This window comes from Rhineura floridana, chromosome 15 (genome assembly GCF_030035675.1).
Source record: "Rhineura floridana isolate rRhiFlo1 chromosome 15, rRhiFlo1.hap2, whole genome shotgun sequence".
In the NCBI taxonomy this organism is placed as follows: domain Eukaryota; kingdom Metazoa; phylum Chordata; class Lepidosauria; order Squamata; family Rhineuridae; genus Rhineura; species Rhineura floridana.
The window spans coordinates 21,763,454-21,778,284 of NC_084494.1; the positions used below are offsets into that span (position 1 = coordinate 21,763,454).

The 14,831-nt window shown below is 44.6% G+C and overlaps 1 protein-coding gene across 1 annotated transcript in view; it reads right to left on the reverse strand.

The window, feature by feature from the left end:
- Window positions 1–610: 610 nt before the first annotated feature.
- Window positions 611–14,831, reverse strand: part of SDC3 (syndecan 3) — a 110,698-nt gene continuing 96,477 nt past the window's right edge. The window contains exons 3-5 of the mRNA XM_061596718.1: window positions 13,127–13,713; window positions 5,181–5,448; window positions 611–1,715 (exon numbers count right to left, since the gene is read on the reverse strand). Of these exons, the coding sequence (XP_061452702.1) occupies window positions 1,549–1,715; window positions 5,181–5,448; window positions 13,127–13,713 (1,022 nt within the window). The 3' untranslated portion in view covers window positions 611–1,548. The remainder of the gene's footprint in view (window positions 1,716–5,180; window positions 5,449–13,126; window positions 13,714–14,831) is intronic.

The following is a 14,831-nucleotide window of genomic DNA, read 5'->3' on the forward strand; positions in this document are numbered from 1 at the left end:
GTCTACTGCTCTAGTCAAGGTATGCATACAACATTCAGTTAATGGCATTTGAACTGGAATCTGCCAAAGCAATTGACATCGTGCAATAACATCCTATGAGTGATGCATAATGCATCCCTAGGTTGCTTTCAATTGTGTTTTCCCCATCCACACTGTATTTTTGTCCATGTGGCTTTACGTTCTGATATGTAAGAGTTAACAATTGTCTTGACCTGACTTTGTTTTTTTAAAAAATTATTTATTATTGCATACAATCCAGTTAATCTGGTTCAATTAGTGTTTCCTCTGCAGCATTTGGGCCTTGGGAAATCTGCAGGTCAGCACTGTTCCCTCACCCAAGTTGCCAGTGAAAATGTTAAATCTGCTAAACAGGAAAGATCTGTGTGAAATGTTACTCTTTCCAACTTGATGTTGACCTATGAGAATGCCTGCTTTGGAGATACAGGGGTCGCCCCATCAGTTGTGCATGTATGTTTATCACCTATTTACCACTTTGATTTATTTACAATCATACGGAACCGAAGATCAGCTCGTGTTGTTCCGCTTCTGCTTTCTCTCCCCCCTTTTTACCCCATACCCCAACAAAGACGGAAATGAACCACACCACTGGTTGAGACATGTAAAACGTTATCTATTTCCTACAGACATCGGAAAGAGCTCGCCTTTTTTCATGTGGATTCCATTTTCCCGCAAGTAACGTCCTAGAAAAAGTGTTCCTCGGTAATCTGCCTGAGCTTACAAGAGCGTGCAAGTTGAGTTCTCAAGGTCACAGTGAAAAACCCAGCTGAATGAATCTGGGCACAAGGTTTAACTGGAAACCTCTGCAAGCCTAGGACGATCCTGCTGGGGGAGGGGGGTAGCTTTAAAGTGTCTGGCAGTTGTGAACAATAACAGGGTGAAGGGGGGGGTGTCAGGAAGGAAACAATGCACAGCCGTAAAAGATGCTCTCTGCAGACCACACCAGATCTCCAATGAAGTAAATTCAAAAGCCCAGCACAACTGATTGCCTTGGGGGGGGGGGAGAAGGGTGGTGGTTGAGAGTAGCCTGGATGATCAGATGTTGCATATCCTTGCTCTTGAAGTCAGTGTAGCCAATGGGAGTCAAAAACCCTTGCCTTGAATAGCATCACAAAGTGCCTGGAACCAAAACTGTCCACCTCATTGTTTTTTTTTAAAAAAAGTAAAGGCTCTAGACCTGAGGAAGGTGTGAATCCAGGACATTCCTGGCAAAGCTGCTAATTCAAGTGTTCATCCCACCAGAAGGTACTGAAATGGCTCACTGTTTGCTCCATGCCCTGGTGCTCCTGTAAACGGCTCTCCGCACCAGAACAAAGATTCCACCTTCCCCCCCTCCCCCACCACCACCCGCTTTTTAGAAAACATGTGATACTTTTTAAAAACTTTCTTCTATCCTTTCTTTGTTAAAATTCACAGACTTGATTAGAAAGAGAGAAAAAGAGGCTGGGTGATAATAAGACAGCTGTCTTTGTTTTGTAAAAAGGACAGCATCAGGACAGAAAGAGGCGGCGAGGCACTCGAGGCTCGGATTTATGCATAAAATTCCTCCTGCTTGTCTGGTTTTTGGTACGTGACGCTTGCCTGCTTCGGCTCCTCCAGCGTATAGCTGCCCTCGTCCTTCTTTTTCATCCGGTAAATCAACAGCATCACCAGGAAGGCAGCAAAGAGAGCACCGACGACCCCGCCCACAATCACAGCTGCAAATAAGACAGCAAAAGATGGTCAGCGTGGAGCAGTGGTAAGAGTGCTGGACTAGGAGACCTGGGTTTGAATCTCGACTTAGTCGTGAAGCTCACTGGGCGACCTTGGGCCAGTCACTGTCTCTCAGCCTAACCTACCTCACAGGGTCATTGTGAGGATAAAATGGAGAGGCGGGAAACCACATCAGTACGCCGCCTTGAGCTCCTTGGGGGGAAGGTGGGATATACATGGGGGAGGGGAAATGAACGACCAAATAAACTTTGGACAGGGTGATCAGACGCACCCTTTGGGCCAGGTATCATATAAATGTAATACTAAGGAACAAAACGATAATCTTGGAGGATGTGCCACTCCTATAGGGTTGGAGGCGCAGAATCTGAGGCCCAGGAGTGAAATGCAGCCCTCTAGTCCTGTTTTTCCACCCCTCGGGACTCTCCCCTGGCCAATGGCCTTGCTTCACACCCTCCTTGGTTCCTTTTGTCTGGCTGGAATATGTCCCTGAAGTTGAATGTATCCAAGAGAGGGTAATGTCTCTCTTGCTTGCTTGGATGGAGGAGGGAAAGAGGTGAACAAATGTGTCTAGAAAGTAGCTTATTGTGCAGAGGTAAGCTTCGCGTTCATTGTTATGCTCACTTTTGCCTCTGGCGCCGCCCGCTACTGGGATGTGGCCCTTGGAAGGCTGCTCAGAAGGGAATGCAGCCCTCAGGCTGAAAAGGGATGTGGGGTTGGCCAGTACTTTAGATGGCTCTGAAAGGAGACTTGGCTTGGTCTACATGTGGAAGAGAATGTGCTGGCTGGGTCCTTGGAGTAGAGGAAGCTGAATTAGATCACATATTATGGCCATCCAGCTCAAGATTGTCTACTCTGACTGGTAGCTCCCCAGGGTTTCCGGCAGAGCTCTTCCCCATCACCTGCTGCCTGATCCTTTTTTTCAAACTGGAAATGGCAGAGACTGAACCCAAAACCTTCTGCGTGCAAAACAAATTCTCTGTCACTGATCTATATGGTCCCTCTCCACCTGGGATGGTAGAGTGGGGCAGCACCATTTCAGATGAAAGAGGGGTCCAGTTTTGGAATGCTCCCCCGGTGTATATAAACTCCCTGTGAATTCCAGACCACTTCCTATATGCTATATTCTCTTTGCAGGGAGGGTTTTCTTTTCTTTTCTTTAAAGAGGACAGAAGAGGAGCATTCAAAATTGTGACACACACACACACCTGCAATCTGAAGTGGTCCAGTCCATACTATCATCTCAAGCCCCACTCCTTCTACTGCATTTGTTGACTAGATTGGGAAGAATTCTATGGAGGGGAAGATGTCTATCAGTTGCTGTTATATACAGGCAGATGGAACCTTCAGGTTCAGAGGCAGGATGCCATCTCTTCATTCCAATTGCTGGGGGCAGAGGGGTTGAAAACAGAGGGGAAGGGCCATTGCCCTGCTTTTAGGCTTTCTCAGTGGCTATTAGCCATGATGGCTATACTCTGCCTCAATGGTCAGATGCACTATATTTCTGAATACCAGTTGCTGGAAACCTCAGGAGGGGAAAGTGCTCTTGCACTCAGGTCCTGCTTTTGAACTTCCCACAGGCATCTGGTTGGCCACAGTGAGAAGAGGATGCTGGACTAGATGGGCCACTGGCTTGATCCTGCAGGGCTCTTTTTATGTTCTTATCTGGTTGGCCACTGTGGCAAACAAAATGCTGGACTGGATGGTCATTTGAACCGATCCAGCAAGGCTCTTCATATGTTCTTAGTTTTGTTACCCAAAAGACAGAATGTAAACAAACCAAATAATGAATGATTAAGCAAGCAAGCTAGCAAGCAGTTGGGGGCATGTGGTGGGCATACTAGCAGACAAGGGTTATGGTCTGAAGGCACATGAGGCCACCACCTTGCTAAAGCTAAGCAGGTCAAAATCTGGTCAATGCCTGGGTAAGTGACTGCCTGAGAATCACATGTACGCCGCCTTGGGTTCCATGGTAGAAGAAAGGTGACACAGAAATGTCCTGTGATAAAATTAAAAAATACTGTAAACAGATCCTGGATCTGAGGCATAGTTAGTCTGAGCATCAATTAAACCTGACTGTTCATACTATCAATTGACTAAGATTTTTCTATCCTAGTGACAGCCACAGTCATTTTGTCAATTGAAAGACAGAAAGTAAATAAAGCAAATAATGAATGAATAACCACACGCAAGCAAGCAACTGGGGACATACTGGCAAACCAGGGGATGGCATATGAAGCCACCACCTTGCTGAAGCTAAGCAGATCAAGGTCTGGTCAGTGCCTGGATGGGAGACCACCTGGGAACATCATGTATGCCACCTTAGATTCCACGATGGAAGAAAGGTGGGATATAAAATGTAAATGTGGTAGTCAGTGCTAGTGCTATTCAGAGGAGACCCACTGGAGTTAACAGACATGACTAATGTTAATCAGTGGATCAAATCAGAGCTCATGCATACCAAATTCTGGCCTGCATCAACCTTCACCGGATCCTTCAATCCTGGTTCTAATCTGCTTGCTTCCTGCTTTCGCATGCTTTGACCAAGCTGAAGGCTTAAGGCCTGCCCACTCATAGGCAACTATGACTTTCTTTAATCTAATATTCTAGGAAATTTAGGGCTAACATACATAAGTAGTGGGGCTGGAATGAGTTAGGAGGAAAATATATGATTTATTTAAATGTTTGCTCTGTCAATGCTATTTTTAATCATCTTGTTAATACTATTAGTTCATATTTTTATTATTTTACTGTTAATGCATATCATCGTTAATCATTAATTAGTTAATGCATTGCTTTAAGATATTTTCTCAATTACTTTAAGTTGCTGTAATGTCAATATTATCTTTCTATTACTGACTATCAATTCATTATCTCATAATACCATTAAATTTTGTGCATCAATAAACCGGTGTATTCATTTCAGTTATAAGTTTTGGGTTTGCGGTTTTGAATGATGGGTTGCGTTTTCTTTCCTGTTCGACCAGGTGGCTGCTGAGCAAACAGAACCAGGATGGAAAGGATCTAATGAGGGGTGATGCAGACCAGAATTTGGCATGATGAGCCCTGATAAGATCCACTGATTAACAACTACTTAGGTCAGCCTTTCCCAACTAGTGGGCCACCAGATGTTGTTGGCCCACAACTCCCATCAGCCTCAGCCAGCCTTGCCAACGGTCAGGAAAGATGGGAACTGTGGTCCAACAACATCTGGTGGCCCATTATTTGGGAAAGGCTGACTTAGGTTCTTTAATTTCAATGAGTTTGCTCTGAATAGGATGTAGTTGAATACAACCCTAAGACAATAAATGCATGTACAATCTGCTTTGCAAGAAAATAATTCTTCCCCGAGCAGTTTTGTGTATTTTACAAAATGAATACTAAAGTCAGACCAGTAAAACATAATTAAGTGCAAACTAAAAACATCCATTTAATCTCAGGCTGAGCACTACCTATGAGGACTTCTTTCCTTTCCAGGATATTCTTCTGGGGGAGCTGTGCAGCCGAATTTCCGGATTCTATCGTATTATCGAGGAGCCCAGGCTCAGCATTCTTCTTCAGCACCGGCCCGTCTGCCAGAGTAACCACGGCAACCACCTCATTGCTGAGCTCTGTTGGAGCCGCTGCCTCCTCCTCCTCGTGGATTTCAAAGTCCCCACTGACAGGAACTTCCAGTTCGTTATTCATTGCCGTGGAAGGGGTCACATCCAGAGGCTCCACCTGTGAGCCAGAATAAAAAGAACTCAAAGTTCTAAGGACAAAATAATGCTCTGCTGCCTTCACAAAGCAAGAAAGAAACAGGTACTCCAGATCTGTGGCTCTCCAGACATTGTTGGACTCCAACCTCCATCTGTCCTAGCCAGCACAGCCAATGGTCAAGAATGATGGGAGCTGTAGTCCATCAACAACTGGAGGGCATCACATTCCTTATACCTGGCCTATGTCTTCTCTCTAGTTATTGCCCTATTTTTTGTCTGCTGGCTTATTAATTATTTAGAACAGGGGCTCCCAAACTGGGGTCCAAGGGCCACTAGTCATCTGTGAGCTTCATTCAGGTGGTCTGTGGATTTGTGGCTGAAGATGGGAGGAGACACATCCATTGCACTGAATATTTATACTGATTTTTAATTGTATTTTATTGCTTCTTTTATTTCTTATATATTGTACTTCATTATGTTCCATAGAATTAAAATATAATATAAGAAATAAGATCTAGCACAGTGCACAGCAATTGATACAAAAGGCAGAAAAACATTAAGTGGTCTGCCAAGACCCTCACAGCAATTTTTAAGTGGTCCACGGAGGGAAAAAAAGGTGGGAACCAGTGATTTAGAAGCATTTCTAAACTACTTATTATTTATTTATTATGTGATTTATATCCCATCCTTCCTCCCAGCAGGAGCCCAGGGCAGCAAACAGAAACACTAAAACCACTTCAAAACATCGTAAAAACAGACCTTTAAATACATTAAAACAAAACAACGTTAAAAGCTTTAAAAACATCTTTAAAAAGGGGTTAAAAACAAATTATTTTTAAAAAAAGACATATTAACAGCAATTCTAACACAGACACAGACTGGGATAGGTCTCAACTTAAAAGGCTTGTTGAAAGAGGAAAGTCTTCAAAAGGCGTCGAAAAGATAGCAGAGATGGCGCCTGTCTAATATTCAAAGGGAGGGAATTCCAAAGGGTAGGTGCCGCCACACTAAAGGTCCCTTTCCTGTGTTGTGCAGAACGAACCTCCTTTTTTTTTTTTTTTTTTTTTTAATAATTTTTATTCAAATTTTCATACAACATACAAAACTAAACATTCAAAGACAAAAAACAAAATCAAAAATAATTGAACAAAAAGAAAAAAAAAATAAAGAATAAAATATTGACTTCCCATTTGTCACATATCAAATCAGTTATAAGTCTATAATATATAACAATCCTGTCTCTTAAATCATATTATAAAATCACTTTCCTCCAATAGTTATCTTACTTAATCATCAGATCTCATAAACATTACTTTGTTCTTTCCACAAAAAGTCAAAGAGAGGTTTCAGTTCTTTAAGAAATATATCTATCAATTTTTTTCCAAATAAGCATATCAATTAATCCATCTCATTACTAATTATAATAATCTTATTGTCATAACCATAGTCAAAATAAACATTTCAAACAATCCGTCTCATCAGAATCTGTTAGGTTCAATAATTTCAATAGCCATTATTCTATTGTCCCTATTAGTTCCATCTTCCATCTTCCATCTTCTGTTAAATCCAGTAATTTCAGTGTCCAATCTTCCGATAGTCCTGTTAAATCCAGTAATTTCAGTGTCCAATCTTCCATTATCAGTATTCCATAATAATCTTGCTGTCATAACCATAGTCATACAATAAGAGTCTGATGGGAATTACCTCTATCCCAAATATTATCTTGCCAACCATTCTGAATAGGTTGCTGAAATACTGCTGTAAGATCATATCTCTGTTCTTTTTTTCAAAATGCACTGGCTCATCTCTTGAAAGTTTTTCCATTGTCACATGGCTGCAGTTAATTCCATCCATCACATCATTCCAGTCCAGAAGATTATCCATGCCATTGATAACTTTCTCTCTAGAATCTTCCTTAGTTTCTTCAGAGATAACATTAAATTCCAAACAATAGATTTTATTTCTAAAATCCATAAGCTTCAAATCTTTTTCCTGTTCCACGTTTGTTCCAGTCTCCAGGGTCTCCTCTCTCACAGGGACCCCTATTTCTTTAAGCTCCTGTGACATTTTGCTCAATTCAATTATTCCAGTCTCCAGGGTCTCCTCTCTCACAGGGACCCCTATTTCTTTAAGCTCCTGTGACATTTTGCTCAATTCAATTATTCCAGTCTCCAGGGTCTCCTCTCTCACAGGGACCCCTATTTCTTTAAGCTCCTGTGTCATTTTACTCAATTCAATTTTCAGCTCCTTACAACCCTGTCGCAGGTCTTTTTCCTGTTCCACGTTTGTTCCAGTCTCCAGAGTCTCCTCTCTCACAGGGACCCCTATCATTTTGCTCATTTCAATTTTCAGCTCCTTACAACCCTGTCGCAGGGTTCGTTTCGTTATCTCAATTTCATCCATTATTTTCTGAAACATAGATACTTCCAGGTTCTCAGCCACTTTCTTAATTGCCATTTTAAAAGAAAAATATAAAAGAACTACTTCTTATTTCAGCAACAATTGGGTTAATACTCCAAACTTGGTGACATCACAGCGTAAACAGAACAGACAGCCTTATCTCTCCATGCTTAAGTAAACAAAATGCAGTTCCCAGGATCGAAACAATTAATGGCGTCGTCAGAAAACAGATTCGTCAAAATAAAATGAACTAGGAAAAAAGTAATCTCAGACAATATAATATTCTTCAGAATAAAAATCAGGAATAGAAATCCCTCTTCCGTGTATATCTTTAGGGTGCAAATCCAGGACAGCTTTTTGCAACAAAAACAGAGATAAGCTATTAATTAGTGAATAGCAGAGAGAAGTTATGGCTCCCCGGTGAGATGTCAAAAACTGATCAATCTGGCAAATCTCTTTTAAACAGCAACAATTTAAGTCAAGTAAAAGAAAAATATAGAAAGAAGGGTGCTTGCCTGTTAGTGCGTTCTCTCTTTGAAGAAAAGATGAACGTTCGCTTTATCAGATAGAGCTTGTTGTTGAAAATCCGTCCCACCTTCGTCGGCTGGACCTCGTCCCACAAATTAATGAGATCTGGTCGTCCCAACAAAAATAGGCTTTGAGGTTAATCTCTTCGTTTCTCCCTACCCGGGAGAAGTTTAATCAGTCAAAAAAAAAAAAAATCTGACTGATATATCTGAATAAGCTTCTTTTGAGGCAGGAGCCCGTCTCAAAAGCAGGCACAGGCTAAGTCACCCTTCCCGGAAGTCTGCAGAACGAACCTCCTGATAAGATGGTATCTGCTGGAGGCCCTCACATGCAGAGTGCAGTGATCAACTGGGTATGTAAGGAGTAAGACGGTCTTTCAGGTATCCTGGTCCCGAGCTGTATAAGGCTTTGTACACCAAAACCAGAACCTTGAACTTGGCCCAGTAGCAAATGGGCAGCCAGTGCAATTCTTTCAGCAGCGCGGTGACATGTTGGTGATACCCTGCCCCAGTGAGCAGTCTTGCCACCGCAGTTTGCACCAGCTGCAGCTTCCGGACCAACCTCAAGTGCAACCCCACATAGAGCGCATTACAGTAATCCAGCCTGGAGGTTACCAGTGCATGGACAACAGTGGTCAGGCTATCCCAGTCCAGAAACGGCCACAGCTGTCTTACCAGCCAAAGCTGGTAAAAGGCGCTCCTAGAAAGGAAGGTGGAAGGCATACAATGACGTGTAGAAAAAAGGAGGGGTGCGAACCCTGAATGCCAAAGGAGGGAGTATCAATATGTTTATTGTATATTTTCTTAGAAGAAGTAGCTTATAATATAAAATGCCCAACGCGTTTCAGCCCATCAAGGGCTTTCATCAGGGGATGATAGTTGCTAAAAGCTCTATATACAGATGCGAAATTACTATACTGGAGCAATCAAGTAAATTCTCTAAAAGGCGCTCCTAGCCATTAAGGTCACCTGGGCCTCTAGCAACAAAGATGGATCCAGAAGCACCCCCAGACTACTGACCTGCTCTTTCAGAGGGAGTACGACCCCATCCAAAGCAGGCAACTGACCAATTATCTGAACTCAGGAACCACCAATCCACAGCGCCTCCGTCTTGCTAGGATTCAGTTTTTTGGCCCTCATCCAGCCCACCACCGAGTCCAGGCAGTGGTCCATGGCTTGCATGGCCTCTCCTGATTCAGATGTTACAGAGAAATAGAGCTGGGTATCATCAGCATACTGCTGACACCTTGCCCCAAATCTCCTCATGACTGCTCCCAACGGCTTCATGTAGATGTTAAACAGCATAGGGGACAAGATGGTACCCTGCGGCACCCCATAGCACAACTGCCAGGGGGGCGAAAGACTCTGAGAGCAACCCTGGAGATAGGATCGGAACCACCGTAAAATAGTGCCTCCAATACCCATCTCACCAAGTCAGCCCAGAAGGATACCATGGTCAATGGTATCAAAAGCCACTGAGAGATCAAGTAAGAACAACAAGGTTGCACTCCCCCTGTCCTTCTCCCGATAAAGGTCATCCATCAGGGCTACCAAGGCCGATTCAGTCCCATAACCAGGCCTGAACCCAGACTGGGATAGGTCAAGGTAATCTGTTACTTACTAAATACTGAAATACTTAGTATTTTAAACATCTCTAAGTGGTGTACAGTATAAAAACAATAAACATTAAAACAAAACACAACCCAAAGCCGATCAAACAACAGTATGAAAACATAAAAAGCAAACAAAACAGAGATTTGTGAGATTCATACATATATGTCACACCCTATAAGGCAAGCGTAGGGAACCTGTGGCCCTCTAGATGTTGTTGGCCTAAATCTCCTATCATCCCTGACCATTGGCCTTGCTGACTGGAACTGATGGGAACAAAAACTCCAATAAGATCACGAGGACCACAGGTTTCCCATTCCTATTTTGGAGCAACAGAAACTCATTTGCCCATTCATGTGGCAGCCCTTCAAAGGTACACAGATTTAATCAATCTGTCAATTAAAACTTAAAAGACTATTAGCCTGCAATCCAATACATGTCTACCCAGAAGTAAGCTCCATTGGGTTCAACTGGTCTTACTCCCAGATAAGTGTGTATTGGATTGCAGCCTTAGTCGATTAATATTTCTCTAACCAAACTGTGGTATTTGTCATCTGGAAGGCAGAATGCAAAGAAACCAAATAACAAATGGATAAACAAGCAAGCAACTGGGGACAAATGGATAAGCAAGCAAGCAACTGGGGATAAATGGATAAGCAAGCAAGCAACTGGGAATAAGCAAGCAAGCAATTGGGGAGCCCAGGCAACATTTTCTGAATGGTATGGGGCTGCCTGTGATAGTCAATGGCCAGCAGGGGGAAGCAGAGACTAATTTCTTTTGAACACACATAACACACACACCCCTTTCTTGTTGGCAGGAATCCAGAGCTCCAGATTAAAAAAAAAGTTGTCTTGTGAATTTAATGAGCTTAGAAATGTTTATGCTGAAGAAATCAGCTATGACAGGCCCAGGAGACAGGATCTTGCAAACCAAGAGTGACATTTTAACCAAATATTTTCTTGAAAAATGATGAGGAGAAACAAAAGATGTCTCAGTATAAAGCTGGGGTAGGGAAACTGTGACCCTCCAGATATTGCTAGAGTACAACTCCCATCATCCTTGACTAACTGGCCATGCTGGCTAGGGTTGATGGGAACTGGAGTCCAACAACGCCTGGAAGGCACAGGTTAGGGAAGATTCTCACTCAACCGTGGGCTGAGGCAATGAATTAGTATGAGCAGTGGGCACCTCACCCAGGACACAGTTAAAGAAGAGGCAGGGGTGTGTTCTATATGCACGTATGTATGAAAAACAACAAGACAGGCATACGTGACTTCCATGCCAAGTCTGCTGTGGATCCAAGAGAGACAAACCTCCAAAGTGAATCACGAGCAAGAACAAAGATTCTTCCTTCTTTCCAGGACAAACTGGCCGTGCAGAATGTTGACTGGTAAGCCCTTCTGCAAAGTATGGAATTGGTACCCACCTCCCTTGTCCAGAGCAATGTTTCAGGTTTGAGAGAGAGAGAAAGAGAGGGAGAGGCTTCTAAAGAAGGCACCACATAAACATTTAAATGTATAAAAGTGCAGAGTGCTGGGGAGGGAGTGAGGGGAGGGAGTGAGGGGAGGAAGCTTTCTCCAGGTGTACCCAAAGAATGGCAAGAAGGGTGAACATCCATTCTGGAATCACAACCAGGTACATAGGTGAGCTAGGATGGAGTAGTTTAAAGGTGGGGGGCAAGTGACACTCCAAACTTTGCTGGACCACAACTCCCATGATCCTTGAGAATTGGCCATGCTGGCTGGGACTGATGGAAGTCCAGCAACATCTGAGGGGTTACCAGTTCCCTTCCACTGGTGTAGTGGATAGGGCAAGTATAAGGAACCTTTGGCCCTCCAGATGCTGCTGAATGACAACTCCCATCTGTCCCAGCAAGCATGGCCAATAGCCAGGGATGATGATGGAAGCTGTTGTTCAGCAACATCTGGAGGGCAATGTCTCCTTATACCTGGGCTAGAAGGTTGGACTAGGACTGGAGAGACCCGGGTTCAAATCCTCACTGAGCCATAAAGCTCACTGGATGGCCTTAGGCCACCTAACCTACCTCACAAGGTTGCTGTGGGGATAAAACAGAGGGGAGCAGCTTGTACACTTTGAGTTTCTCAGGAGCAAAGTTGGATCAAAAGAATAAATAAAATAAAATCATTCCCAGAACCTTTAAATCTAGCACCTTTCTTCTATCCCAAGTATTCCATCTCCTTCAAAATATATTCCGCCCACCCACAGCCATAACCCTTTGTTCCCCATATTTAACAACGGCAAAGGAATGACATCATCCTGATTTTACAGATGGGGAACAGAGGCACAGGACTGGATTTCTCAACAGCACCTGTTGTGCCTCTTAACTGCCAGATGGTTAAAAGATGAGACTGTGCTACACACAAGGAGGGCTTTGATCCAGAAGATTAATGCAAAAACAAGCCACATCACAGAAAGCTGTCTCATGCCGAGTCAGACCGCTGGTCCATCTAGCTTGGTACTGCCCACACTGACTGGCAGCAGCTCTACAGGGCTTCTGGCAGGAGTCTTTCTCAGTTCTACCTGGTGATGCCAGGGATCGAACCCTTTTGCATAGAGAGTGCACGCTCTGCCAATGAAAATTGCTGGTGGTCTCAGTGGACCACTTTTTTTGCCTGTTGTAGCAATTGTAATGTGCTGTGCTGGACACTGAATGATTTTTTTAATTGCATTTTAATTGCTTCTTTTAATTTTTATATTTTGTTGTATTACAGTCTGCATTCCATAAAATTCAAGCTGCAATACAATGAAATACCACATAAGAAATAAGGAAAGCAATAAAACACAATTAAAAATCAGTATGAATATTTAATGTGGACATGTCACGGGCCACCCGAATGAAGCTCTAGTCCATGGATCACAGTTTGAGAACCCCTGGTTTAGACCACTGGTCTTCAGGTGGTGGATCCTGACCCACCACCGGGTCGCAGCCTAAGGGGCTAAGGTAGGCTGCAACAGCAGCATTACCACCGTACAGATATACAGTAAAAAGAAAAAGATGTTTGGGTTAAATGCGGGTACCGGGTCTGAAAAAGTTGAAGACTCCTGGTGCAGACCTTAAACACTACTTTCAGATTTCTGCAGAAGCCAGCCTTTTGATTGTAATAGCTAAATCAACTCTCTCCCTTAGTCAGTAGCCATACCTGGGCTGATTCTGCAGGAGCTGTGGTACTCGTGGGTAGGGGCAATGTGGTGCTCCTCTCGCCGAGGTCTGGCTCCCGCGAAGTGCTTGGCTTTGGCACAGCTCTGGACTGTGTCATGCCGGTGGTTGCTAAGGGAGCTGTGCTCAGTTCTGTCCTGGCTACTTCGGTGGCTGTGGTTGGCGTTTCAAGTGTGATCGTCTGTGTCGTGGCTACGATGGTGATAAAGGGAGGCAGGACTCTCAGGACAGTCGTTGGCTTGGACGTGGGCATCGTAGTGGAGGCGGTGGTGGTGGCAGCGGTGGTAGCAGTAGCAGTAGCAGTAGCAGTAGTGACATCATGGATTGCGGTGCTGGCAGTGGTGTCAACTACTTTCTGGATGGTGACTGCTGGTGCCTCAGTCACTCTGGGGATGTAGAGACCACTTGTTGCTGGATTGGAGGTGGTTTCCTCTGCAGGGAATGGCGCAAAGGGAGTGGCTACTGGCTGGACTGATGTGACGGGCAGCACAGCTGCAGTTGTAGCAAGGATGAGGGGTGTGTCAGTGGTGAGCCGCACAACCGTTTTGATCCTGGAGTCCTGCTCAAAATCTGCAAGAAAAGCAAAGGGCATGAAGTGACTGCGCTCAGAATTACTACAGAAACACAGGAGGCTGCCTGCTACTGAGTCAAACCGTTGATCCATCTAGCTCAGCTTTATCTACACCGACTGGCAGCGTCTCTTCAAGGTTTTAGCCAGGAGTGTTTCCCAGCAGTATCTGAACATGCCAGGGATCAAACCTGGGACTTTCTGCATGCAAAGCAAACATGTGCTCTGCCACTGAGCTAATTATCCTTCCCCATCAATCCCTGGCATCTCCAAGTAGGGCTGGGAAAGACTCTTGGTCTGAAAACCTGGAGAGCTGCTGCCAGTCAGTGTAGACAATACTGAGCAAGATGGACTCCAATGATCTGATAAGGCAGCATCCTACACTGATTGGCAGCAGCTCTCCAGGGTTTCAGACACAAGTCTTTCCTAGCCCTACCTGGAGGTGCCGGGGATTGAACCTGAGACCTTTTTGCATGCAAAGCAGGCGCTCTACCACTGAGCTATGGCCCTCCCCCTACTTCTAATCCATAATAGGATCTGCAGATTACACATAGCTAGGGGTACAAGTCAGACACAAAAACCCCATGCAGCATTCTGGAGTGCATTGCCAGCTATGCTCTGAAAGGCCCCAGCTGTTCAGCTATTTAGGAAAGCCCTAAAGAGTCTTGTTTTTTGTCTGCCTTTTCCTGAGTTGTTTAATTCTTCTGCTGATGGACTTGGTCATAGTTATGTGATGTAATTTTGTGAATATATAACTGTATTTTTCTAAGCGTCATGCTTCCCATGAACGCTTCTGCGCAGGCGCATGAGCAGTGTGACATTTGGAGGCGAGGGGAGGCAGCAATGGTGGCAGCGCGTGAGGCACCTAGTGGCACTGAAGGCACATGAGGCCTCCAGGGCGCCTTGTGGTGGCAGCACAGGAGCAGCCCGGTGGCAGAGCACAAGGAGCCTGGCAGTGGTGGTGGCGCACAAGACACCCGGTGGCAGTGCATGGGTGAGCGAGCGAGGGGGGCGGAGGCGGCTGTGCTGTCTGGGCCTGGCATTCGGTGGGTGGGTGGGAGGGAGGCCCATGGGGGAGGGAGGGGGGAGCATTGGTGATCTGTGAGGGGAGGGAGAGGAG